The sequence below is a fragment of the Adiantum capillus-veneris genome, chromosome 29, assembly GCF_014529385.1.
Source record: "Adiantum capillus-veneris isolate H3 chromosome 29, ASM1452938v2, whole genome shotgun sequence".
NCBI lineage: Eukaryota > Viridiplantae > Streptophyta > Polypodiopsida > Polypodiales > Pteridaceae > Adiantum > Adiantum capillus-veneris.
The window spans coordinates 75,424,824-75,452,200 of NC_140959.1; the positions used below are offsets into that span (position 1 = coordinate 75,424,824).

The window sequence follows — 27,377 nt, forward strand, 5'->3', positions numbered from 1 at the left end:
TTACTCCATGGGTGATCTTTATTCAGGGTATGATCAATTCCAATTAGCTTTGGAGAGTAGGGATCTTACTACAATGCGTACTCCTCCTGGTTTGGTAAGGATGTGCAGTCTGCCACAGGGTGCTACTAATTCAGTAGCTCATATGATGAACGGCATGAATAAGGTATCAAGGGACTTTATCCCACATGTTACTATGCCTTTCATTGATGATCTACCAATTAAGGGATGTGAAGAAAGCTCAAAACATGAAGAAAAAGACCAGAGGGGGTGCGGACAGTTTGTTGCGCAACATATTGCTGACTGTGATGCTATATTGATGAGGCTTGAAGAAGTTAACTTAACACTTTCAGGTCAAAAATCAACTTTTGGTGCTAAGGAGGTCTTAATTGTGGGACATATCTGCAGTTCTAAAGGAAGAAGGCCAAGTCGAGCAAAAGTCGAAGCAATCCAAAAGATGAAGGAAACATGTTCTTCAGTTATTGAGGTTCGTCGATTCTTAGGCGCATGTGTATTCTATCGTATTTGGTTGCCACACTTTGCTCATGTTGTAGAGGTGCTGTATCAATTGTTACGAAAAGGTAAGAGGTTTGTTTGGGAAGAAGTTCAAACACAAGCTATTAAGGAATTTAAGAAGATGCTTCTTGAGGCTCCAACCTTGAGGAAAGTTGATTATAAATGCGACAGGCCAGTTATTTTAACAGTTGACACTAGCCCGACAAGTATTGGATGGCTATAGGTCAAGATGATGCTGAAGGACACAGGTATGCAGTGAGATTTGGAGCCAAGGTACTCAATGCTCGTCAACGAGGATATCCACAAGTTAAGAGGGAACTTTGGGGTGTTGCTATCGCTCTAAGGACCTATAAAGACTACTTTATTGGAGCTTCTGTTGTGGTAGAGACAAATTGCTTGCCATTGATAGGGATGATTGCAAACTTCTCTACTCCAGACATTGCCATGCTACGATGGATAGCCTATATTAAGTCTCTTAACACTAAATTTTGTCATATTGCAGGTAGAGATAACCCTATTGCAGATATGTTATCAAGAGCTAGGTTTGAAGGTGAAGAAGAGATGTTGATCACGAGTGATGATGTTGGTTTGAAGTTCTACACGTCCTCTTATTTACATGCCAATTGTGAAAGTATTGCTCATGTTTTTGAAGTCTTTTCTGAAGGGTTTTATGATGGAGGGTGGCTTATGATTGGCCGCTACCTAAGTACTCTCACTAAACAAGAAGGATGGAGTGATCAAGAATTCAAGAAGATCAGGAAAAAGGCCTATGGCTATTTCCTGAAAGATGGACATTTATGGAAACAACCGAAGCACCCAGGAGGGGTACCACAATGAATTATTTGCGACAAAGCAACTCAACAGCAGGTAATTAAAGACTTTCATGAAAGTCTATGGGCCGGACACAGAGGAGTCTGGGCAACCTTTGTCAAGATTAAAGACCGATATTGGTGGAGAGGTATGTACAAATATGTGGTTCAATTTGTGGAATCATGCTTAATATGTCAACAGTACTCTAATGTGTGACATAGAGATGAATTGCATCCCACCTATCTGCTGGCTATGCATTATAAGTGGGTGGTGGACCTTATTACAATGCCAGTAGGAGTGTGGCAGATGAGATATATTGTTCTTGCCAGGGAAGATCTTACTAATCAGGTTGAAGGCAGAGCTTTGCGCACCAAAGCTACCAGTTCAGTATGCAAGTTCTTGCTTGAAGATGTTATCTCCAGGTATGGATGTGCTGGCAGGATTACTGCAGATAGAGGAGAGCTGGATGCAGATGAAGCTCGAGAGTTTTTTGCTCGTATGGGTATTAAACTCGCTCTCACTACAGCATATAATCCAAAAGGTAATGGGAAAAGTGAAAGAGGACATCCGCCTATTGTTAAAGCTTTAGCAAAGTCATGTGAAGGACATATTGGTGATTGGCCTAAACTCTTGCCATTTGTTTTATGGGCTGATTGCACTACACACAGTTCTGTTACAAGATTTATGCCGTTCGAATTGATGCATGGACAAAAACCCATTATGCCTATAGAGGAAGCAATTATGACTTGGACCATAATGCCATGGGAAGAAGGTATGTCTAATGAAGACTTGCTTGCTCTACGTATTCACCAGCTTGAGAGGCGTCAAGAGGACATTGAACAGGCTAAAGAGAAGCTTAAAGAAGCAAGATTGAAGAATAAGGCAGCATTTGATGGTAAGCATAGATTACGACCACATGCTATCAAAGACAGTGACTGGGTACTTGTCTATGACAGTAGCTTGGAGAACCAATATACTGCTATGCGAAAAATGGTTAAACGGTGGTTTGGACCATATGTGGTTCTACATGTTTTTGATAATGCAACATATCAATTATGTGAACTTGATGGCACTATGCTCAAAGTGCCTATTGCAGGGAAACGGATCAAGCTATTCAAAAAGCGAGAAGGCGAGATTGTTCTTGAAGATTCCCATTCAGATCCACCTTTAGAGGATCATGTTATGTATACATCAGATGATATGTCTGATGATGATTTTAATGAAGCCGATTAAGTGCTATTGGCACAGACCGGAGGCTGTGCAGGTTTAGAGGGGGTGAATGTCGTGCCGCTCCGCTTCCATGATGGAAAAAAAGAGTAAAGAAAAGTAGAAGAAGTCTATTTGAAGCTCACACATTTATTGAGCAATGACCAGGGCTCAAAAACAAGCAAGAAGATCCAGAAAGTGTATGCTTTATGTGGTTATGAAGGCTTAAACGTAGAGATTTTATGCTTGAAGAAAAGGTTTTACATGTGAAAGGGCTCTTAGGACATATAAGGCAACTTGGGTAGAGGAAGACATGTGGTCAGTGGTAAAAAGGAAAGTGTGTGAGAGACTTCACATCTCTGCATGAGGGAGGCCGAAAATGTCCTATTCTGGAAAAGTTTTCTAAAACAGGATTCTGGACAAAACGGGCCGCGTTTTGAGCGTTTTTGCGTCTCACGCACAGGGGCTAATTCTGCACCGATTATGAGATATTTAAGTTTTTGTGCTGGGCTCTATTAGCGGGGAGGAAAAAAAAAGCTTCCATAGCCCACTCTCATCCAAGCTTCCTAGCCACTCTAATCATGGAAGGAGTTTAAAGAATGTAAGCAGCACATCTGTCTTGATTCGGGATCTTGTTCAAGATGTTAATTTCAAGCTTTGTCTACATTCATTGTGTCTACTGCAAGTGTCTTCCTCACACCTCTCAGAGAGAGAGGCACCGCGCCTTCTCGGCTCACCTTTCGAACACAAATCCCCCGATAGCGTCTGAGCCATACACACTCAACCATAGCTGTGAAGACTGCCCTGTACTCAGCCTCACAACTTGAAGTGGCCACAGTAGGTTGCTTCTTGCTCAACCATGATATACATGAATTGCCAAGCATGAAACAAAAACCACTTGTGGACACTCGCTTGTCAAAACAACCAGCCCAATCTTAGTTCGAAAAAGAATGTAAGTCTGGCGGCAATGATCCCCCCTGGGGATAAAACAAGCCAACATGTAAAGTGCATTGCTATACCATCCTTTCTTTCAGAAGCAATAAAAGCATATTCAACTGCACGCTGTCTAGACCTATTTTTTCTAGAAAGTGACTCTTGCAACAACAATGTGCATAATGCATCAAACTTGACAACTTCTGGATTTCCTTGGGTCATAAGTCTCCAAGTACTAGCAAAAGTCTAGTAAGAATCTGGTAGGGCATCAAGAACAGTCTGCACAAAGGAATTGTTTGAAATGACTTCACTTGCAAAAATAATTTGCTCATTGATATCCTTGACACTAGCAAGGAAAGTGTCCATATCATCTTCCTCATGCATAATCTTCGACTCCAACTCTTTACGCAGCAAAGCAATTTTACCCTCATTGCGGCTTGCATAAAGACCAGCCAAAATATCCTAAGCCTGTTGTGTAGATTTTGCTGAACGGATGTGAGGAACAATGGTGTGCTTCAGAGACAACGCAATCAATGTATGAGCCTGCGCATCCTTTACATCCCAACGATCTTGTTCTACCGTAGGCAACAACTCTAATAGCATCAATCCTTGTAGCAAGACCTGCAACATCCTCAACATCACCTGCATCCTCAAAACCAGGACGTACATCAATGCCCTGCATAATATTCTAGATGCCCTTTGACACAAGAACATGCTGCATCATGTAAGCCCACATAGGGTAATTGTCCCCATCCAACCTGTCCTCACCAGCAAACATCTTGAACACATCTATGTTGTTGTCAATCATGGTAAATGTTGCACCTGGTCTGAAAACTACCCAAAAAGAGGAGAAACAAAGTAGGAACAACACGTGCTATATAGCACAAACCCTAGAAGCCTGTAAGGCACCTATTATGCAAAAAACGGCACTAACAGATATTCTGCACAAAATGACAAAATAGCCTGTGCAAACCTGCATGTAGTGGAAACGGAGGTTGAAATGAGCCCGGATCAAAAATCTGAGCACACTGAGCTCTACGAGATCACTCAAAATATTTGTCAACCTACAAACGCTCGCCAAACCTCACTGTGATCGCAGAAAGTGAGCAGGTGTGTGCTGGAGCAGTTGATGACTAAGCTTGGGAGGACGTAACCTGCTCTGATATCAATTGTTGGAATTAGGGTTGCAAAGAAACGCAAGCAACTTGGAAAAGAAGAAGGAATCTCAAGGCACACAATAGAGAGTGTGTTACTTAGTGTGTAATGGAAAGATAGATAGCCCTAGAGTGATGGGCGTATATACAATGCTCGGGGGAAAAAACCTCCTAAAGAGGGAAAAAATGCCCCGGCGGTCCTAGTGTGTTCATGCACATCACTATCACATGTATATGGTAACATCCATAGGAGGTCTTACATGATAGGATGGTTGTCCTTGAAGCATTGCAAATGGATAGGGAAGCAGCAACAGGCTACAATGTGAAGCAACGAGAGAATTAGGTGGCTAAAGTCAACAAGAGTCTACCAGACAAGAAGATAGAAGAAGGATACCAGGTGAAGAAGTATGAGAGCTACTTGGACTTCACCTTTTAGAATAATTTCAAGAAGAATTGGATGGGTCCATGCAAAGTGAAAAAGGACTTTTTAAATGGGACCTATTTGCTGGTGAGACCCAATGATAAGCTTCTTAGGAACAAGGTAAATGGTGTGCAACTCAAGTTATCCTTTGACAGAGGAGTGGTTTTTGAGCATGCAGTGAGCATAGAATTGAACCTTTGTACATAGCCTGTACATATGGTTATGACTATATGAATGCCTTTAGTTGCTTGTTCCGGTGGCAATTTTTTCAAGTAGTCAAACATAAATGATCAAAGAGGGGGTGGGCAATAATGGTACATGCAAAGTTAGTTGAATGTGGGAGTGGTGCTAGGAAGTGTTATGGGTGCATAGAGGTGTAGGGCAAAGGGACTAAGCAAGTATGAAGGCCCTGGGGAAGAAATTGTTGACGGGAATGTATGTCTAATACGGGTTTTTAGGCCAAGAAGGATCCACATGTGCCAAATGGGATGGTCAATTAAAGTGTCCAAAGTGCAGGGATAATGCTTGTGAATGCAGTGGTTGAGATGCTCTAGATGCTTGTCTAGATGGCTCATCAAACGAAGCCACAATGTGAAAGATAGATCTCTCCAAATTTGGAAGGTCTTGCAAATTCTCAACTGACAAGGGAGGTATGGGCATATGGTTAGAGCTGGTGAAAGTGGATAGGGTTATAGAGCTCAAGTTGTGGATCATGTTCGTGTTTTTGGATCTTCAATCGGAGATCTACAGGGTAAGTTATGGTCAATTGAATAATTGCAAGGAGGCCCCGTCTGTGCCCACTTGGTAGCATTGGAAGTCATGTCATCTGGCGAATTTTTGAGCTTCGACCAGGTTCCACAGGGGAGTATGCATTGTACAAAGATGACAAGATTTGATGACTTGACAATCGGAGATGTGGCTGCCAAGTTATGGCTGGTCAATACTGAGACAGTTGTCTTAGGGGCGGTTGTAGATGATTTCTTGCGGCTTTCGTACCCTCCGTTTGTGACCTCGGCAAGGTTCAAGTGTAACGAGGATTGAGTAGTGCCGCGTTCGGGTTAAGGGCTTTTGCTAGCATTTTTTGGCTCAAATAGCGGGTATCCAAGCAATGGATGGTGGCTCTCCAAAGTTGTAGGGAAAAAATTGGTTCTCTAAGGTTCATTATGGTAGTTTTTAGTAACCCAAAGGGGCCAAGCAAGTGGAGAATTCCATGTGGCGGGTGAAATTTTCCCGTAGGTGCTACTTAAAATCAATGGAGCACACTAAATATCCTAGAGAAAGTAGCATTCATAAGAAACTCAAAGGAGTGAGGGAAGCTCTCCATTGGCGTGGATATGGAGGGCGCCTTTGTCATCCTCGGGTAGGTGCTATAGCCTACAGGCAGCGATGCAGCCATCCCTGGTGGCGCCGGTGGCACACGCTCGTGTGGAGCTCGCGGACAAGTGGGGTGGCACACAGTGATGAAATTGTAGAGTGCACTTGATTCAGGGCCGTTTCACACAGGCCATTGGCACCCAACACTTTTGAGGACAAAGTGGGAGGAGGGCTAGTTCCCCCGCTCTCATCAAGCTCAAGTATGGTGTAGTGTGAAGGAGAGTGAGAGAAGTTGATTCTAGAGTTCCAAGCTAGTGAGAGTGGCTAAATAAAGCTCCTAGAGGGCCCAATCATATTAAAAATTTCTAAAAATGGGCCATGGGCTCTTATAAACCCCCCTTTTTGTAGTCATTTGAAGGGCTTCTTTCGGGTTCTTGAATAGTGGAGTACAAAGAGACAAGTGCGAGTTTTGGAGGTGGTTTTTTTTGTATGAGCTCTCGATTTGTGGCACTTGGATGATTGTACCTGTGCTGACTAAGAAATTGAACGTCATTTCCCCTGTTCTAGTGTTGTTTTCCCCTTCCCCTCTCTTTTCTCTTGCTCTTTGCGTGTGTCAGTGTCGACAGAGGTCTGCCCACGACCCGTTTTGTGGTGAAAAGGGAGTGAAAATATGAGTTACGGTGTGTGTTGGGTGTGTCAAAATGAGCATTGATTATGTGTGTGAGTTAATTGGCATTCTTACTAGCATGAGTGTGTTGAGGGGTCTGCAAGTTGTAGCCTCTGAGTGTTGATTCCGTTGAGTAGCGTTAAATGGTAACCTTGCATTTGAACTACATTTCTACTCAAATGTATATATTTTTTTATCAAAGTTTTAACCTAGTGTTCATTCTCTCTTTCCGTAATAGCCTTTTTCCATACAAACACGTCCTTACCCTTCTTAGATCTTTATGCATTTACATCATATTTCTCTCTTCATGCTAAATGTAAATAGTAAACTTAATTCTACTCTCTTAGTTTTTTACTGCATATTCTTTTAACTAAATACCTTTACTAATTTAAATAGCTATCTACATCCCATAATTTGTAAATAAATAATTTATGGGCACTTATCTTACCCATCTTCTCTCACGGGTAGGGTTAACCTTGTAGGCCTTCCCTTCCCCACCACTATGTGACCCAACTCTTGGATCATTTACTTGTGTTGGTCAACAAATCTTAAATATAATGTATATCCCTAATAAATCAAACTTTATTGGAGCCTACCTCATTTGTTTAAGGTGGATTCTCTTTTGAAAAAGCATGCTACACCTTGGATGCATGCTAAAGGGCCCCCTACAAGGAGACTTGGTTCAAAAGGTGTTTTGGATGCATCTTGAACGCCTTAGCTCATGGGTATACTTGAGCAACACTCCAAAATCAGCTTAAACACTTTGAGAAGGTCAACTTTTCCTTTTACAACACCCAATTCTGAGTTACAAGCTGAAAGTTATGGTGAAAACAAGGTGTTGCGGACACTGTTACTGCAGGTCAAAGTTACAATCAGGTAAACCACAAAGGTGAAAAGTTTTCTTGACTTCTCCAACATTCTAGAATACCAATGGGGAGTTAAAAACCACTTGCATGTGGAGGGGTCGGCTCAAGATGCTTCTAGAGACACAACAAACAGGATGGGGACACTCTGCAGGAGCCACTGGAGGGACATCATGGTGGGGCCCACATACATTATCAACCCTTATGGAGCCTCCACGACTTAAAAGGCTATTTTTAATGAAAAAATAAGTCCCTTATTTGCATAATTGAAGGAATGGTCAAAAGGGAACCTAACTATAGTTAATTACCTACCCTATTCAAGTTTAACCTAACCCAAGGTCTTGTACAGCTATAAAAAGGCCCTTTGGCAAGCACAAAAATACACACACCTACTCCATTTCTGCAAATAAGCTCCTCTAAGGTTAGGGAAGCCCTAATCTCTCTCTCCTCTGGTCTCCCTATCCATTTCCTAAGCTCGCTATCATAAGCGGCACCATAGAGAGAGCATCAATATGCTATTGCTACCATTCTCTTGCAAACATTTCTCTTATCATACTCATCCCTAAATAAGGATTGTAGATTCTATATGAGAGCAAGGATATCAAGTTCAATGATCTATCTCATGGTTTGATCAACAAATTGTTGCAATTGGGGTGTCGTCGTCACACTTTTGCTCTAAACGCATGTAAAATTGGTAAGCCTATCTTGGCAGCTTCTCATATTTTGTGCTCATTGGGTTTCTTGTTTGTTGAGAAAGTTTTTTGTGCACCATGGTGTCTATTTTCTTGGCTTCTCTCCTTATGTTGTGTGTAAGTAAGTCTTGGGGCTGCATAGATGGAGAAGAGCTCTCTATGCATGCCGCCTTATGTGTGTAAGTAGTTTCTTCTTTTGGGAAAGGAAAGGAGTTGTCAAGTATTTGTGCATTATGGTGTTTTGAGTTTTGACGTTTGAGGTTTTGTGCTTGCTTTTCTTAGAAGTATATGAGCACTAATATGGTGAAGGTCAATCTTTGCATGTGAGTTTGTGCAGTGTTCAAAGGGATTGCTTAAGGAGTGTGTGTTGAATGGTTAAAGGGCATTTTGTGTTGAAGCACATAAGGAAGGTGTGTGTGTGTGTGTGTGTGTGTGTGTGTGTGTTGTATATGGTTTGTTTTGGTTTACTTCTTTCTCCATAAAAGAGGGTGGTGCCCCTAAGAAATATGCGTGTGTAGGGTCTCACGGAGTGGTTGTCTGGTGGGAGCCTTGAGTTGAGCCCCATCTCAAAAAATCCTCTCTCACCGTCTTTTGAAGGTGTTTTTGAGAGGATAGGGGTGCTATGAATGCCCTTAGCTATATCTAGGTAATTGTATGTGCCCCCCATTCCAACTCTCTAATGTTTCACATTCTATAGACATGACTTGTGAGAGATAGAGGTCTCATTCATCCATATACTTGTGTTGTTGGCATTGTGGTCACATAGGGCACATTAGCCATCATGACTTTCAGCATACGAGGCAACAAGAGTGATGTATGCAAGATGAAAATGTGGCTTTGACAGTATGCCAATGATAGTGATGTCACATTTACCTTTAGCATTCCTCTTGCTTATGTGTCTTCAAGAGGTGGCACTTCTTCCCATTGGTTTCTAGATGAGGGTGCAATTTTCACAACACATTGTGGTTTAGCTTTGTCTAGTGGGCTCTTTGGTTGTGTGCACTTGGCCAATGGCTTGGCATTGGACATGCAGCTATAGGAGGTGTTTGCTTGCCATTACCTAGTGTTGGATCCTATATACTACAACATGTGTGGTATTTTTCTCAACTGAGATAGAGATTGATCTTATTGAGATAGTTAGCAGATTTTGGGTGTCAAATACGTCTTGGAGAGCAGTCTTTCTAGATTCATTGCTTGATCACTAGTGATTTCTAGGGGAGCCCGGAGTGGCTTGGTATAACCTACACATGTATTTGAGATATAAGATGGCATAGTACTGATTTTTTTGTTGGCATGCGATGAGCGAGAGACAAGACATGTCTCTCGCTCATGAATGATCTCCACCATGATCATGAGAGAAATGTTTTGCAAGACATGTGAGTGGACTTTGCAGAGGTAAAGGCAGAGAGAAAGAGATCTAGTAAGACACAATGTGTAATTAGAGTTTGGACCGATAGTAGTAGAGCAGGTATGCTCCCTAGAGACACATGCAAACTTTGACAAAGATGGAGTTATTTGATATGCTCATGCTAGAGGTCGATGAGTGGATACTTCCTATGGATGAGAGGGACGTAGCCGCACATCCATACTTGACGAGTAATGTAGATGATGTAATGTATGCAAATAGCACTAAAAGAGGCTAGTACAGCCAAGTTTGCATAGATTTTCTCAGTGTTTAGGTATCTCATGTATGACTAACTAGTGTCAAGGCCCAACCTAGCAACTAGAATGGGAGACTTTGCAGCAAGGAGTGTCAGTTGTATGATGACTGACACTAGCATGATGCATTGAGGAGATATGCAAACCATACAAAGTTTTCTATAAAATTTTCATACAGGCTCTAGCATGTATACATATGCTCATCTATCACTAGAGCTGATATGACTACATGTAGATTGAGTGACCGCGCTAGTGGGCATAGGTTAAGAGAGTCTCTCACCTATTTTCTTGTACATAATACTAGTTTAGCTAGTAGGTCCCATGACGAACATCTACTGACTGTCACCCACTGACCCTTACCTTATTCTTTATACACATTTAAATCAAATAGGAGTGAGGGTTGCTTATGGCCCCTCTACTCTACCCACACACAGTCTCTCCTACATCTCTCCATCCCCACATGCACACATGCACATATCTCTGCACGTGTTCCTCACATGAGGAAATCCTCCCCTCTTCACAAATAGTGTCCCCCTTCCCATAAAAAAAGAGAAAAAAAAAAAACACATTCTCCCTCATTTTTTGAGCCTACTCCAAAACTAGTTTAAAAAATTTCTTATCTCCTATTTTTAGAAACCCCCCTCTTCAACTAGTTACATGTCCACTTTGTATATGAACTAACACTTGGCCAACCTCACCTTTCCAATCCCTTCTCTCTTCCACATATGAGTGCTCCCCTCGCCGTTGGGACAATTACTCCTTGTGTCATTTAGACCCATGGGATGGGAATTGTAAGGGTTTTGGGGCAAGTGATCTCCTAAAGGCAATGGCCGACTCCCCATACTCTTATTCATTGTCATAATGTCAATAAGGAGATAGTGAGACGTGCTCTATAGAGATCCACCAAAACATCATGTATGTTCTTCTCCTTCCTCCCTTTCTCTCCTTCCCTCTCTTGCATCCTGCACTCCCATCTCCATCAAGTGGTATTAGTGCTCAGGAGCATGGCACCCGAGCCCCGGCTTTCCTGCATGCACAACGATCCCCGTCCAGCAAGGGATTGGGAGTTTTGGCAAGCTCTATAGGAGCCGAGCAAAGAAGCTTGAGCACTAAAAATCAAGCAAGAGAGCTACAAGCTTAGCAAGGCGAGAAGAACCGAATGCAAAAAATCGAGCAGCATTGCAAGGAGTCAAGCTTAGAGGAGCTTGGGAGTGCTTTCACAGGGGGGATTTTATATTTGCGAGATTTTGTTTTTGAGATTTTGGAAGTGAAACATATTTTTGAGCTTTTTAACTCTTGTATTACACTAACAATATCTTCAAATATTAGTGTGGCATGAGAAAAGTCTATATTAGATTGTGTATTCCTTTAATCACCAACAAACAATCAAATGTAGGATGTATACACATCTTTGCTTGTGGGAATGCATGCTCATGTACATCTCTTATTAGTCTAAACTATAACTTTAAAGAAAACACTATTTCTAATTAGTTTTGATTGATCATCATATTCTAAAGAATAGCAAAAAACATGTCTTCCATAGTCTCAAAGTAACCTAGAAAATAAACTCAAGAGACCTCAAAACCAAACTAGATTCCAAGTAGCAATATGACATGCATATCATACCACACAACAAACCTTCAATCACATTATCAAAAAAAATATTTTTATTTGGTCACCCTTGACTTGTGATTTGTGATAGGTTTTTTTGCATGTATCATCTCCTTACATAAGGTCAAATTCCTTGTAGATGCAAGCTTAGGTTATTGCACTTGAAAATAGTCACAAATCTTTGTTGACTCTCTCTTTGAGCATATCCTTGTACAAGTGTCCTTAAAGAAGATAAAATTTTGTGACAAACTCTGGCTTCACTTTCTTTGAAAATAGCCTCCTTTCTGCCTCTTGAGTATATCCTTCAAAGCATGGAGTCCTAAGATGTGGCATAATACCTAATGATGGAGCTAATGATCCATGCCTTGACGGGCATTGGTGCAATTTGTGGTCATTAGAGCATGCAAAGGATCACAATAATTTGAGCTCAAGATTTTGATTGGACATAAAAGCATAATAGTGATATTTTCAATAGCTGATAATTCTCAACCTCTCAAAGCACTATCGCTCGATATTTCCAATAAAACTCCTATCTTGCATCATCCCAAGGAACTCTTATCTTGCATAAATATGTGTGTACATCTATGTAGCATGTGTATTATTAGGTAATTCTTAAATGCAACAAATTATCCACACATGCAGCAAGTTCCAACCATTGTAACAATTTGCAAGGGTGTTTGTATACTTGTTGAGGCATGGAACATTTGGGACTAAGTGAAGTCCATATGTCCTCAAAGATGTAACCATTTGTACATGCCCACAAGATTATAGGCCACTAGCTGATTATATCATTCATGAGAACACCATGATCAACATTATCGTCATTGTCATCATCTCTTCTAGTTGCTTGCATAGCATCCTCTCTCTCTCTCTCTCTCTCTCTCTCTCTCTCTCTCTCTCTCTCTCTCTCTCTCTCTCTCTCTCTCTCTCACTCACACACACACACACACACACACACACAAACATAGCTTTGCGATGAACATAATAATTACATAATACGTTTTTTGCATAGAAATTGGCAGTTAATTACTTACCATCGCAAAGAGTGCTTACAATTATATAATTATAGTAATTATGAGGGTGGATACAATGCAAGGAATGAATCCATTAGATGAATGTTATGGTACTCATTCACAATAAGAGGAGTAGTCTATAACCTCTAACATTCCCACGGAAAAACAAAGGAAAATCGAGAGAGAAAAAATTGTGTGCGCGGCAATAATCGCAGCTCATAACGCGGTAGTGGTTTGAAAGCAATAATCACAGTAATATTTGCGGTAATATACCCATTGGTATTACCATGTCATTGCCGCTAATATTATCACGCTAATTATCGCTAAATGGCCATTCAAAAATAAAGGTGCTCATTTGGGCCACCCAGTTTTATTTTATACTTGCATAAAACAATGAAACATGAACTGTTTTTTGATAGAGCATACAAAAAAACCAGAGAATTGAAATTGAGTTTACATTACCTTGACAATTTAATGTGAAAAAGATCAACTATTTAAAAAAAGTTAAAAATAAAATATAAATAGTTGTATATACATTGTGCCACATTGGGACTTTAGGAAAGTTTGGACAAATATTTTTCATCTAATCCTCCTCGTTCTTGTCGTCGTGCAGAGGCACACACGTTTGATCACTTTGACTCTACATAAACCCAAACAAAATTAAACACTTATCAATAGCTCATAACAATTGATACAAAATATCAAATCTTGCATGGCGCTCCCGATACTTGACCATCTCTCTGGTTGGTCGAGTAAGAGTGATATTTCCTAAGTTAGCAATAAAAATAACAAATCGTCAACTATAATCTTTATAATCACCAATTTCGGTTATAATTTTGTCGATCTTACATATTTGTCCTTTTAGCCTTACCTTGCCTCCTGAGCTATAGTGCATGGGAGTTTTCCTGGCATGAGCTTTGCATTGTTGTCTGGAGGATGAGTCCATTGCAGCCTGATCACTCTTTTCTTGCATTGCCCACTCCCACGCCGCGTCTGCCATGTTACCACCATGATAGCTCTTGTGTGGATCTCTAACTTGGTTGGCTGCTTGCTGCGTGTCGTACACTGGACTGCTTTTTTTTTGCAAATTTTTTTATATAGCACTCCAACCATTGTTGTGAAAAACGTTGATTGGGGGCATTTGGAAATCTAGCATGCAGCACATCCTCAATGTAGCATGCATGATCGGGTAGTTGGTCTTTAAAGTTTACAAAACAAATCTTATATGTTGAATGTATAATAATTTGATGATGGAGTCAAAATGCCATGCCCTGTGATGTAATGAAGTCCACCTCTCCTACCATATTTCACCCTGTAGTAGAGCCCATGAGTGTCTGGCACAGGTGCGTCAGTATCCTTGTCCTCTACGTCAAGGGCGGTACGCTTTGAAATAGGGGACTTTGTTCTCCCAGCACTATCAGAACAAGTAAAGCCACAAGATCCACCACCGCTTTGTCTCTCCCAGCGCTCGCTTCCTTAACACTAGAATGGTAACATGACACTTTTATGTCCCTGGACACTTTTGTGTCCTATTAAGTGACCATTTTCCTTGAATTATTTGAAGAGTATGAAAATGAATTTCTAGGTGCTATATATCCACAAAGTTGCCTTATGAGCTGAAACAAACTTAGCATTTTTTTGGAGTATCGATCTCACCATTAACCTTACTCTTGCACAACATTTTTGAACCTAAACTGTGTGAAAAAACGGGTCCTGTTTTTGGCTTTTTCTTCAATTTTTGGCAACTATACCATTCTAAACTTCATGTTTGTGACGTTACGATGGCTAGAGGTTAGGCATTCATAGTTCTCAACATGTTTTGATGCTTGTAGGGAGAGCTAAGTATTAAAATTGAAAGTTATCACCAATTTACAAGAATTGCATAATCCTGTTTTTTGGCTAAAATTAGCACTTTTATGATTTTTTTGGTGGATTTCCTGATATCCAAATTCAATTTTGATTGTGTAAGTGTAATGTATAGCATAAAGCTAATCTTCCTTGAGTTTTGGGGGACCTACTATGCTATATAATATAGTATATGATGATGGTTGAGTTTTTTGATTGCTGAAGAATACGATACATTTTAGAGTAGCAAGTATAACTTTCTCAATATTGCTAGTTTCTTAAGCCAATTGTGTGTATTTTGTAGGTAGTAACCATATCTAATCATAGACTACAAACTTGGCTAGATATTGAGTAGTTTCTATGGGTTTCTAGAGGTCATAATGCTAAACCCAGTTTTTTCATGTTTGCTGTATTTAGCACTTTATCATTTCCCCCAAGGTTCCAATTGTAAGAGATCCATTATCCTTTTGACATGCTCCATGGATCCTTTTTAATCCAAAGGCCCAAAGGGAACTAAGAAAACATGTATATAGTATCTGTATTGAGCGTGACTATAGAAACTTTGATGATAGGTCCGCAAAATGGCAAAAATGCAACTTTTTTGTACGTATTGTTTTTGCCCAAAAAAATTTCGTTAGGTAAAAGCAACCATATGTTTTTGTCACCAACCCATTGAAGTTAACGGGGAATTTTATCTCATGTTCTACAAAAATCCCCACTCTTATTTATATGCAATCAACCATAAGAAATTGCTGCTTTGGGCAAAATGCACTGGTCCATCAACTTTGGAGGCTTTTAGTGACCAAGGGATGAGAAAAATTACAAATTTCTCATTTTTTCTATATGTAGTAGTTATTGAACTATAAGCTCATGAAAGGATTTTTCAAAATGAGTGGATCTACTATGGTTTTGGAAAATTTTCCCAAAACCCTGAAAGGACACTTTTATGTCTTGTTAGGTTACCATTCTAGTGTTAAGAAGAGAGTCGACGCGCACCGCTAGAGGAAGTTCGTTGATGGTGTTCTGATGAAGCATGAGTGGAATGGAGTGGCATAGGGCCCTGTGATTCCATGGGAGTGGAACCCTATGATGGAAGGGGAGTAGGACCCTATGATGGAAGGGGAGTAGGATGATTATAAGGGGTTGTAGACTGAGGTGCCATTGGTGTGAGGCTCTAGCGGTAAGGAGTCCCTCATTGACTCCCCCATGGTATGGAATGTGGAGAAAGATCGTAGGTCGCAAGTTGTTGTGAAGAGTAGCTGCCAAACAATCCCTTCATCTAACGGAGGTACTAGTCTTGTAAAGAGAGAGCCCACTGTAGGTCTAAATCTATGATCGGTGGAGGAACCTGAGTAGAGTAGGTGTAGGATGGCCGTGCCTGCAAATAATAAAAATAAACCTATGACACTCATGGTTTAGGGATAACTAGCTAGAAAAAATCTTTGTTTATTTGCTTGTTCTTACTGCCTCAAGACTCAGGTCCACTGCAGGTGATGTCCATCCCGGGTGGGAGCCCACCTAGATGTGAACCAACCAAAAGAGGAGCCAGATGGATGCTCCCCACCAGTTGGTCTCTTATCTGACATCTACATTACAAAGAGAAGTATGAGATTTAGCTTTCCCCTCTACTCACTCATCTATAAATACGTACACAAATATATTAGCACGCAAGCACGTAGATGCATATACATACTAGTAGACCTAAGTAGAGGCTAGTAGTACGAAAGGTCAAGTGGCACTTCTTTAGATATCATCACAATTGCAACCGTGGTAAAACCAAAGGTACATTGCAATAATCCATGCATGAGTGGATCAATGACTCCAACGCCACGTTTGGAAAAGGACTATACCCAAGAGGAAGCGTCTAACCTTCGAGTGTTGTGCTCCCATACTTAGTGCCTACATACATTCATAAAAATATATATGGTGTACACATAAATATATATACAATTACCTAATGTAACCATCATTTTGAGTATAGATAAATAGTTATGGTTGTAAATGTAGCCATTGTTTTTTGTTGTGTACAGTGCGAGAGTGCTCGTTGCTCTTTAGAGTGCTTGCATAGCATCTCTTCATAATATCTCCTTGTTCAAGGGATTACTTTGCACATTGCATGTCTCATACGGTATTGTTAAAAGATGTCCAACCTAATGCCTATTTGGTGGGAAGAAAGAGATAGGAAGAGAGGAAGAGAGAGAGAGAGAGAGAGAGAGAGAGAGAGAGAGAGAGAGAGAGAGAGAGAGAGAAACTAAGGAGAAGAGAGTAGAAAGTAATTTTTGAGGGTCCATTGGCTTCACGTAAAGAAGGTCTTTTACGTAGAACAATAGAGTTCGAGACTTGGACCGGAAGAGCCCTTTTTGCGACTATGGCTAGTCATCTTGTGCTTGCATTAGCCTTTGGAGGGTCGTTGCATGAGGTTTTCTTTGAGCTAGGGTATTCTCAAATTTTGAGATACCTTTGGTGATATAGTTAGGAGTTCCCCTCTTACGATATCCTTGCCATAGGATATGTATCTGGGTGGTTTCTTGTGATTTTGATGCCGAATTTGCAGTCACACAACAGCGGTTTTGAGCAGTTTATGCCTAGTGGTTGCTCTCAGCAGTTTATGTGCTTACTTTTGGTCTATCAAGTTTGAGATTTTGCTCCCCATATAGAGGAGACTTTGTCGTATTTTCCAAGTGAGTCCATTTTATGCGTTCTTGACACTTCTAATTGTTCTTACACATTTATTTTACTACTTCTGGTTTGAGTTTTCGCTCTTGTAATTCTAGGGAAAAATCTACCAAAATTATCTCAAGCAATTTGTCATAAAGTTTTTGGCTACATTCTCTTGAGTCATGGCTGCGAGTAAGTACTACATCAAAAAGTTTGATGGTTCAAACTTTGCCATTTGGTGACAACGTATGCAAGATGTTTTGATCAACAAAGGCTTAATAGCACCCTTGCATGAAAGAAGAGAGAATGCATACACTCATGATCAATGGGACGACTTGAATGAGTATCTGGGAAGTTTCTTGTGATTTTGATGCCGAGTTGGCAGTCACATAGTAGTGGTTTTGAGCAGTTTATGCCTAGTGGTTGTTCTCAACAGTTTATGTGCTTAATTTTGGCCTATTGGGTTTGAGAGTTTGCTCCCTGCACAGAGGAGACTCCGTTGGATTTTCCCAGAGAGTCCATTTTTTGCGTTTTGGGCACTTCTAGCTATTCTTACATAATTATTTTACTACTTTTGGTTTGAGTTTTTGCTCTTGTTCTAGGGGAAACTCTACTGAAATTATCTCGAGAAATTTGCCCATAAAGTTTTTGGCTACATTCTCTTGATTCATAGCTGCAAGTAGTGCTTCCGAAAGAGAAGATTACTACATCAAAAAGTTTGATGGTTTAAACTTTGCCAGTTGGCAACAACGTATGCAAGATGTTTTGATCAACAAAGGCTTGATAGCACCCTTGCATGAAAGAAGAGAGAATGCGTACACTGATGATGAGTGGGATGACTTGAATAAGCATGTTATGGGAACCATTCACCTTCACCTTGGTGAATCCCTTTACTTTACCATAATGGATAAGACCAACGCCAAAGACTTATGGGATCCTCTATGCCAGGCATGGGATAGAAACAACTCCTTGAACAAGGTTTTCTTGATGAATAAATTGATGCACATGAACATGAAAGAAGGCAGTAATGATAGTTTTCACTTGAACGAGTTCAAAAATATGTATTCACAGCTTACTTCAAAAGGTCTCAATTTCAATGATGATATGAAGGCCATTTTCTTGCTATGTTTGCTATAGGATGGGATACCTTCAACACAACCATAAGCAATTCTGCACCCAATGGCAAGCTAGTTTTCAATGATGTTGCTGGTGTGTTTCTCACCGAAGAGATTCAATGTCAATCTCTTGATGCGAGTGGGCATCGTGATGCGTATGTGGCTAGATTTCCTGTATGTGGCTAGTGGAAATCATGACAAGCAAAGGAAGCATTGTCATGCCGCTTTGTGGGAATAGCGTGAGATTCAAATCTGCATACATATTCAAGGTTTGCTAAAATTATGAAAAATGTCAGCAGATGTTATGTCAGTAAGAGGATCAAAATGTATGCTAAATGTGGGTTCTGGTGCCTAAAAATGGATCTATTTCTTGCAAGATGAGTTGCAGTGATGTTTCCAAAAAGTAGTTTTATAGGCTAAAGTTGTAGCATTTGATGTGCTCTCCATGCTTATTCTTTACAGCTCGTCAATTGGAGTTATAGTAAAGAAGTTATGGCAGTTTGAAGTCGAGATGGTTTGCACACCTGAGCCTGATTGGGCAATTGATGATGAAGGGTCAAAATTCACATGAATGCATCATTCTGAAGTGCTCATCATGTGGAGCATGTTGGTCTTTTCTAATCGCCATTTGGAGCCCTGGTTGCCAAGATATTGTCCATTGAAGTTTCACCTGGGGCCAGTTCTACCAGTTTGGTCGTCCTAGTCAGTGTGCCATCTAACAATTTTCTTGCTTCAACTAGGTACTCAAATATGGTGCAGTTAAAAGGGAAATAAGTGCTCAAGAAGAATCTTCTCTAGAATGTCATCTGTTGTAGCGCATTGATTGTATATGCTGGTGGACTTTTGATCCGCACTACCGTGGGTGAGGTGTATGCATAATGTAGTGATTTTCCATTGCTCAATAGGGTTGTGGCAAAGAACCTTGGGTGTCTTTAATCGAATGCAAAGGGAAGGCCTTTCCCTCAATGCAATCACTTATACTTGCATCATGAAGGCAAGTGGTCCGAGAAATTGAAATGGGCAACAAAACTCACCATAAGACATATTTAGGAATTTTGGGAATTATTCAAGTCCCATTTTTTATAATTTCACTCGTAAACTTAGTATTTTTGTGCAATTTGATTTATCATCTATTCGCAGACACACTCAATTCATTTCCCTTGTTTTTCTAATAGCATCTGCATTTTGATATACTTTAGCTATTTCAAGAAGCCCATCAATTAATAATATTCTCTAAATAGTGTGATGAACTCTGCTCTAGTCATAATATAATGAGGACTTTAGAGCACTTGGAGGTCATCTAAAAGGAGTTTGATGCTCGTTAATGAGTTCAATCTAGGGCACTTTGAGGTCTATTGAAAGGAGTTAGATGCTTGCTACCTCTAGAAATAACTCCTCTTTAAACAAGTTTTTTGAATGCAAAGTTAAGAATTTGTTAAAATTAGTGTCCTTTATGGAGGAAAGAAACATACATTTGGCTCCAGTTAGAGATGGAAAAATGAATTTATACGTGGAAACAAGCTACCTACATAGAGATTTTAGATATGACAAGCACTTTCAAAAATATCTGGCCTCTATCATGGTATGTACTACAAAAATGTGTGCACGCTCGAGTTCGAGCCTCCACACACCTGGCTCAAACTTAATTCCAAACCTAGCATCTACCATGGCTACGTACAAAAATGGTAGATTCTAAACCCCTACCATATAGAAGAAGGCATGGAAGCTCAAACTTAAGTCCCAGCCTCTATCGTTGCTAGATACAAAAATGGTAGAGGCTAAAACCCTATCAAATAGAAGAAGTCGTGGAGGCTCGAACTTAAGTTCGAGCCTCTACCCTTGCTAGATACAAAAATGGTAGAGGCTAAATCCCTACCAAATAGAAGAACACATGGAGGCTCGAACTTAAGTTTGAGCCTCTATCCTTGCTAGATATAGAAAGGAAAATACGAGAAAGGTGAGAGAGAGTCTGGTGAAGCTTCTTTCTACTATAAATATCTTGCTTTGACTCCCTACACCATTTGCTTTGACCCCCTACACCATTTGCTTGCAGAAACTTGTTATCAATGGGATAATTTTTTCATGTCATCATAAGAAATAGTGTGACTCAAGTAGGTCAACATGACAATATCAACTTATTTTCTTATATAATTTGCAAATTAAACAAGTTCTCTCACACAATATGAGTGGAATCATGTGAGAAGCCCAAGACAAGATGCAATAGTTGAGCTTCTTTCCAATCATGCTATCTAAGAAACCATGCAAGGCGGCGTGTGACGATCTATACACAAAGCCTTGGACACTAGGCATGGATGGGGGCTTGGAACGCATGACAAGCATTAACAGCAAAGCAAACCCTTGGTGTGATCCATTCACAAAGAGGTCGTAAAGTGGCCTTCATACTATGATTTTTCTCAAGCCTGGTGTGCCTTACATGAGCGCCTTCCAATCTCTTGTGTGCTATGGTCTGATTATATTGTAGCATAGTATAGACTATAATAATAGAAATGGTAGTAGCTAGAGAAGTGGAAGACTATAATAGTGTAATTAGATCATAATATAATATAGACTATAGTATAATAGAAATGGAAGTGAGGAAGACGAGCAACTGCACCAGGCTGGCTTTGCAGCGAAGGTGGTGGGAGCAGACGGGCTCATTAGACCCTCACGAGGAGTGGTTGTCGGCCTTTATTCCCCTTGCGATGTCCTCATGCACCATGTCAAGTACACCCACTCGCTCCCATGTGCAAGTTCGCTTTGTAGACTTTATATTTGTGCTTTGTGTCCGGCTTTTCTTCTAACCTTATTCTGAGTGTGAGGATAGCTTGTATTGTGGCACTTTAAACACAAGATGTATAGAAGTACCATCAGGTGGAATATGGGCTCCTATGAGGAGTATCTATCGGTCCTCTGTCCCTGCGATTCCCTATGCGCCATGTCAACTACACCCTTACGCTCCTATGCACAAGGCTACTCCTTTGACAGAAGATCGACGCCTTAGAAAATCCGATTTGTGACTGACCTCAATCTATGATGCCTTTCATAATCCAATCTGTGACTACCCTGAGCACCTTCAAATCCAAGCTCTTGTATGCTATTAGCAAGAAAACACAGGCTATACACAAGGTTGCACCTATGTGAGTGCTCTCAGTGTACTGACAGGCTTCTCTCAGCACGCAGCACAAGCCCAAACAAGTGTGCACTATGAAGAGCACAAGCCGTGTGGCATCACACACAAGTTGAAAGAGCTCGCATCATGCAGTCTGCACCCCTGTGAAGAGAAGAGCTTGCTTGTATCAGTTGTGTGAGTGCAGTGTAAAACTGTCATTGAGTCTCTCTCTCTCTCTCTCTCACACACACACACACACACACACTCTTACTCATGATGCCCACATTATACACAGAGACTCCTTCCTCTCCCCTTTCCACATGCACGGCATGAGCCACCCCATCTCCATTTCCATGAGAAAGTATCAGAAGGTTGGAAATGGCGATCAGTGACGGCGTTCCCCGCTTCAGGTCTTCATATTTAAGATTCAAATTTAAGAGAACCAATCAGTCATCATGTTTTCGTATGCCATTCCAATAACAGTTTTATTTTTGGAAAGGGCTCGGCCTCGAGTTCGAATGACGAGGGTTCAAAGGGCGGGTTCAGACTTCCCTGCGTTGCATGCCAGCTCAAGATTTTTGAAAGGGCTCGGCCTTAAGTATGAGTGATCAAACCGTAGGGTGGGTTTGAACTTTGAACTTCATAGTGCACTACCGTGCATGCCACATCAAGCCTTTTCGCCTCACTATAGTTATCACAAGGTGTCCAATGCTTGGCCTTAAGTTTGAATGTGCAAACCTTAGGGTGGGTTTAAACTTCACATTACCTTGAGTTGCATGCCAGCTCCAACTCTTTTGTCTCACTACAGTTCAAAAAGGAGGCCAACCTTCATTTTTGTAAATATGCACGGTGAGACAACAAAATGAAAGCAAGGACGTGGCTACATCACCACTGTCAAAAGTTGCAGATTGCAAGATCAACGATCACACGTGATTTTAGGTGACAAAGTCCCTGGACATAGTCCTATTATGAGCATTACACCTGCCCAAGCTCGTGGTAGGTCCGAAAAAGAAACCAATGGTGCACCTCTAATCACTTATTGCCATGTTGGAAGAATGATTGTACATGGACTCTAGTTTCAAACAATCTCAAGCCAACCTTTCAACTATGAGAGTGTGATGTGGCCTTTGGACTCTAGAATTTTGGAGCATGCTCTGGACTTTGGACTCTCTATGCTACAACGCTTTTACAATGGCCCTTCATCGCAAGCTTGAGGCGGAAGTTCAAAATTTTCTTGTCAGAACAATCTGGCTTTAGATAGTAGGAGGATTGAACTGTGGATTTTTGTCATCAATAATAGTTTCTACATTGTGTAGAAGCTAATCCCAATGAATCTATATTGTAAAACTTCTTGTTTTGTCTTTGTCAGCACGACAAGGATAGCACATGGTTGAATACCATGTACATTTGACAAGGCTCAGCCTAGAGTTTGGTCCTGAAGTTGTGTTTTGACACAATGTCTACTCATAGAGAATCATACTTGAGGACATAGATTCAAGAGCAGTCATTTTTGAACAAGTTTGTAGTTTTGAGACTCAAAAGATTAACTTCATATGTGATCTTACTAGTGCATGCAAACCACTAAAAACTAGATACAAATGCAATGAGCATCCTAGAACATTGTTTACCTCCCCTCAAGCAATAGAGAACGAGAAGAATTGTCCCATTTTTGTGCATTTTCCCCATAATTCCTAAATATGTGCTCCATGATATTGTTAGTAGGGGCTGTTGGAAATATGTTGTGCTTCGTAGGGTCTTGGTGTTAAATGTTGTGATGAGCAATGATTGGTTGATATGCCATGCTTAGCAATGCCTTGGTAGATGTGCATGCCAAGTGTGGTGTATTATGAGGCCAAGACCGCTCAATTGAGGACAATGACTGCCCAAAGTGTAAATCAGATGACCCCAAGGGGGAACCAGAGGCCCAAAGCTATTCAATGGCCGCCCAATAAGGTAAAAGAGGGTGTGTTCACCAATACATGTGAAAAGGGAGGTGGGAATAAGAAGAGCATGGCAGCGGTGGCAAGCAAGGGCACCAAGCAAAGGGAAGAGATGCTCGTAGAGGCTCATGGAAAGCTCAGATGCCATCAAAAGAGCAACATGATCTCTTCAGCAAGCCTAGGTGCCCCATTTGGGTACTAATTCCAGCGGATTTGACGCACCTTGAACCTCAGCCTGCAACATCATTGAGGCCACTCCCATGCCACGTCAGTCACACGGTGCCGTGACTACCATGGAGGGACAAAAAGAGGGATTTTTTAGAGGATTTTGGGGGATATAGCGTGGGGGAATCAAGGTGGGATTAGGGTATAGGAGAAGAAGAGCAATAGGAAGATAAAAGAAGAGGGGAATCAAAGAGAAGAAGGCCTCGGAATCTCTCTCGAGATCGCGAGAAAGATCTCTCTCTCTCTCTCCCTCTCTCTCTCTCTCTCTCTCTCTCTCTCTCTCTCTCTCTCTCTCAAGAAGGCCTCGAAAATCGCGAGGAAGATCTCTCTCTCGCTCTCTCTCTCTCTCTCTCTCTCTCTCTCTCTCTCTCTCTCTCTCTCTCTCTCTCTCTCTCTCTCACACGCACACATGGTAAAGAAGGGCTCTCTCTCGGACTCAGCCATGGAAAATAAGCTCTCTCTCTCTCTCTCTCTCTCTCTCTCTCTCTCTCTCTCTCTCTCTCTCTCTCTCTCTCTCTCTCTCTCGATCCACGGCAAAGAAGGGCTCTCTCTCCAAGTTAGAGAGCATGCAAAAATCGACCAAGCAGAGGTGAGAAAGGGAATTTTTTGGGAAATGATGAGCAAGGAAGCTATACATGGGGGTGTTTGCTTGGCGATTACAAACTATTTTTGAGGGGTTGGGGATTTTTGATTATGGGTTTGCATATCAACAGGAATACCGACGATGGCGTATTTAACCAATTTGTAACAGGGTTTTAGATATCAATTTATTGGAAGCATCTTTTGATTGCCAGTCTCAATTAAGTGTCGATAAAATATTTTTTATTTAATTTTCACTGTTATTAATGTTCTGAGTCATGATATTCTTTTGCAATTTCCCTCTAAGCATCTCTATATTGTCTTATTAACACTAAATCGGCCCTAACCACACTAGTTTTCCTTGGTTTGAGGATACACAAACTATCCATCTATAGCCAGGAGCTTGAGACTTTCCCGGTCAACCCTAGAGATGCGTGCACTCTGACAAATTTGGTGAACCCGTGATATTTCCAACTTTTGCAAAGTAGATGAACAGGTTATGGAAGACAAGGGAGAAGAGGAGCATATTGTAGTGAAGAATTTTGTACTGGTTGTCATGCCTGAATTACATGCACGGATTGAGGGAGTGCGGACTACACATGGTGCTACGTGGGCAGTGTTTAAACAAGCTCTCAAATATTAATAATTTCCTGAAGATAAGGAGCACAAGTTCGTTACAAAGAAGAGTTTTTTAAGTCGGTACAGAACATAACAAGGGGTTATCTGCTGCTGACTTAAGAGAATTTGAAAAGAGATTTATCTGTAACCAACATGTTGCTCTTAATTTGGAGAAAGTATAACTTTTTGTGTAGGCTGCAGACGCAAAATTGCAAAAGAGCTCAGTGAATCTCATCGAGGATCCCGTAGGGGAGTTAGGGTTGAAATCAGATCATTACAAGCGGTCGCTTAAATTCCCGCGCCAAATTACCGACGTCAATGGCGGGCGTCGGCATATGTGTAGGTAAGTATGGAGGGAGATGATTTTTTTATAAAAAAATCATTTTTGAATTTTTGACGCAGATACCAATGTCTCTTCCGGCACACACCGATGTCTCTTCCGATGCCTCTATATATGCATTTTTCGATGCCTAGATTGATGCATGTACCGACGGAACCTACAAAAAACAAACCCACGGGTCTTTCCCTGTGCATTTCTCTAGTTTTTGCGCCTCTTCTCTTGCCCTCCTCCTCCTCACCTACTGCAGATCTAGTGCCTAACAACCTGCTGGAGGTGAAAATCTAGCTTGTGGACTACTCTCTAGCACCAAGGTGAGATTTTTTTCAGGTTTGCTTGTAGTTTTAGGGTTTTGGGTTTAACATAGTGTGTGTGTGTGTGTGTGTGTGTGTGTGTGTGTGTGTGTGTGTGTGCATTTTTGCAGGTTCAAGGACATTTACAAGACCCTTTATTTCTCAAATAGGCCGCATGTGAGTGCTCAAAACTTTAATGCATATTAAATTGATTTGTATATTGACAAAATAAAATTGCATGCTTTAGGCTTTCAATGCTTTAAGTTTTTATGCCATCTTGTTTAAAAATAATTCTTTGGAAAAAATTTGTTTTGAAATTATGGTTTGTGTTGTGAAATTACGGTTGGGGTAATTTTATTTCGACATTATGCTTTGGAATTATGTTATGAAATGACGCTACCATCTCGTCATGTTGTTTTGGAATTATGTTGTTTCAAAATCAGGCTATAAAAACATCTTGTTTTGAAATTATGTTTTGAAGAAATTTCAGTCTGAATAATGTCATTTTTGAAATTATACAATTGATGAGGTTTAGGTTATAGGTTTCGGTTAGGTTTAGTTCAAGTTATAGGTTAGGCTAGGGTATAGGTTATATGTTAAGTTACAGGTTATAAGTCAGGTTAATTATACTCTAGGCTAGGTAAGGTTAGATTAGGTTTAGGTTATAGGTTAGGTTAGGCTAGCTTATAGGTTAGGTTATAGGACGTTAATTAGGTTAGATTAGGTTCTAGGCTAGGTTTAAGTTATAGGTTATGTTAAGTTACAGGTTATAGACTAGGTTAGCTAGATTATAGGTTAGGTTAGGTTATAGGTTAAGTTAACTAATGTTTAGGTTATAGGTTTGGTTTGAAAAAAATATGATGCTCCCAATTGAAACATTGGCGGCCCATAACCATGATGTCAAAATCTTACAAAATTATTGCCAAGTGAATTGCCCTAAGACTCTCTCTCACTCTGAATAAGGGTATCACTCCTCACCCACAAGGTTTCATCAAAGGAAGATCTATTTAAGATAACACCTTGACAACAATGGTTGGATTATTTTACCATGCAAGATTGTGTCGGTTATAGGTTAGGTTAGAGCTAGCGACAAATAGTAGAAAAAACGCAAATGGACTTTGATTATGTTCGGTTATAGGTTAGGTTTAGGTTATAGGTTATGTAAGGTTAGAGCTAGTGGCAATTTAATAGTAGAAAAAACGCATGCAAACGGACTTCGAAGATGACTCGTGTACTTCAAAAAAGGCAAACGAACTTCGATTAGGTTAGGTTATAGGTTAGGTTTAGGTTAGATTATAGATTAGGTTTAGGTTTTGGTTTAGGTTTAGGTTACACTTTGGCTAGATTATAGGTTAGGTTAGAGCTAGCGACAAATTAACAGTAGAAAAAACGTAGATGGACTTCAAAGATAACTAGTGTACTTCAAAAACCGGACTTCGGTTAGGTTAGGTTATAAGTTAGGTTTAGGTTGTAGTTTAGGTTTAGGGTTATGTTAGGTTAGGTTTAGGTTATATGTTAGTTTAGATTATAGGTTAGGTTAGAGCTAGCGGAAAATTAATAGTAAAAAACACGCAAACGGACTTCAAAGCTGACTCGTGTACTTCAAAAAACGCAAACGAACTTCGGTTAGGTTAGCTTATAGGTTAGGTTTAGGTTTAGGGTTATTTTAGGTTAGGTTAGGTTTAGGTTATAGGTTATGTTAGATTATAAGTTAGGTTAGAGCTAACGGCAAATTAATAGTATAAAAATTACAAACGGACGTCGAAGATGACTCATGTACTTCTAAAAATGCAAACAAACTT

The 27,377-nt window shown here is 40.5% G+C and overlaps 1 protein-coding gene across 1 annotated transcript in view; it reads left to right on the forward strand.

Moving 5' to 3' along the window:
- Positions 1–1,608: 1,608 nt before the first annotated feature.
- LOC147419424 (uncharacterized) overlaps positions 1,609–27,377 on the forward strand; it is a 98,490-nt gene continuing 72,721 nt past the window's right edge. Inside the window, exon 1 of the mRNA XM_086505811.1 lies at positions 1,609–2,507. Coding sequence (XP_086361937.1) covers positions 1,609–2,507 — 899 coding nt within the window. The remainder of the gene's footprint in view (positions 2,508–27,377) is intronic.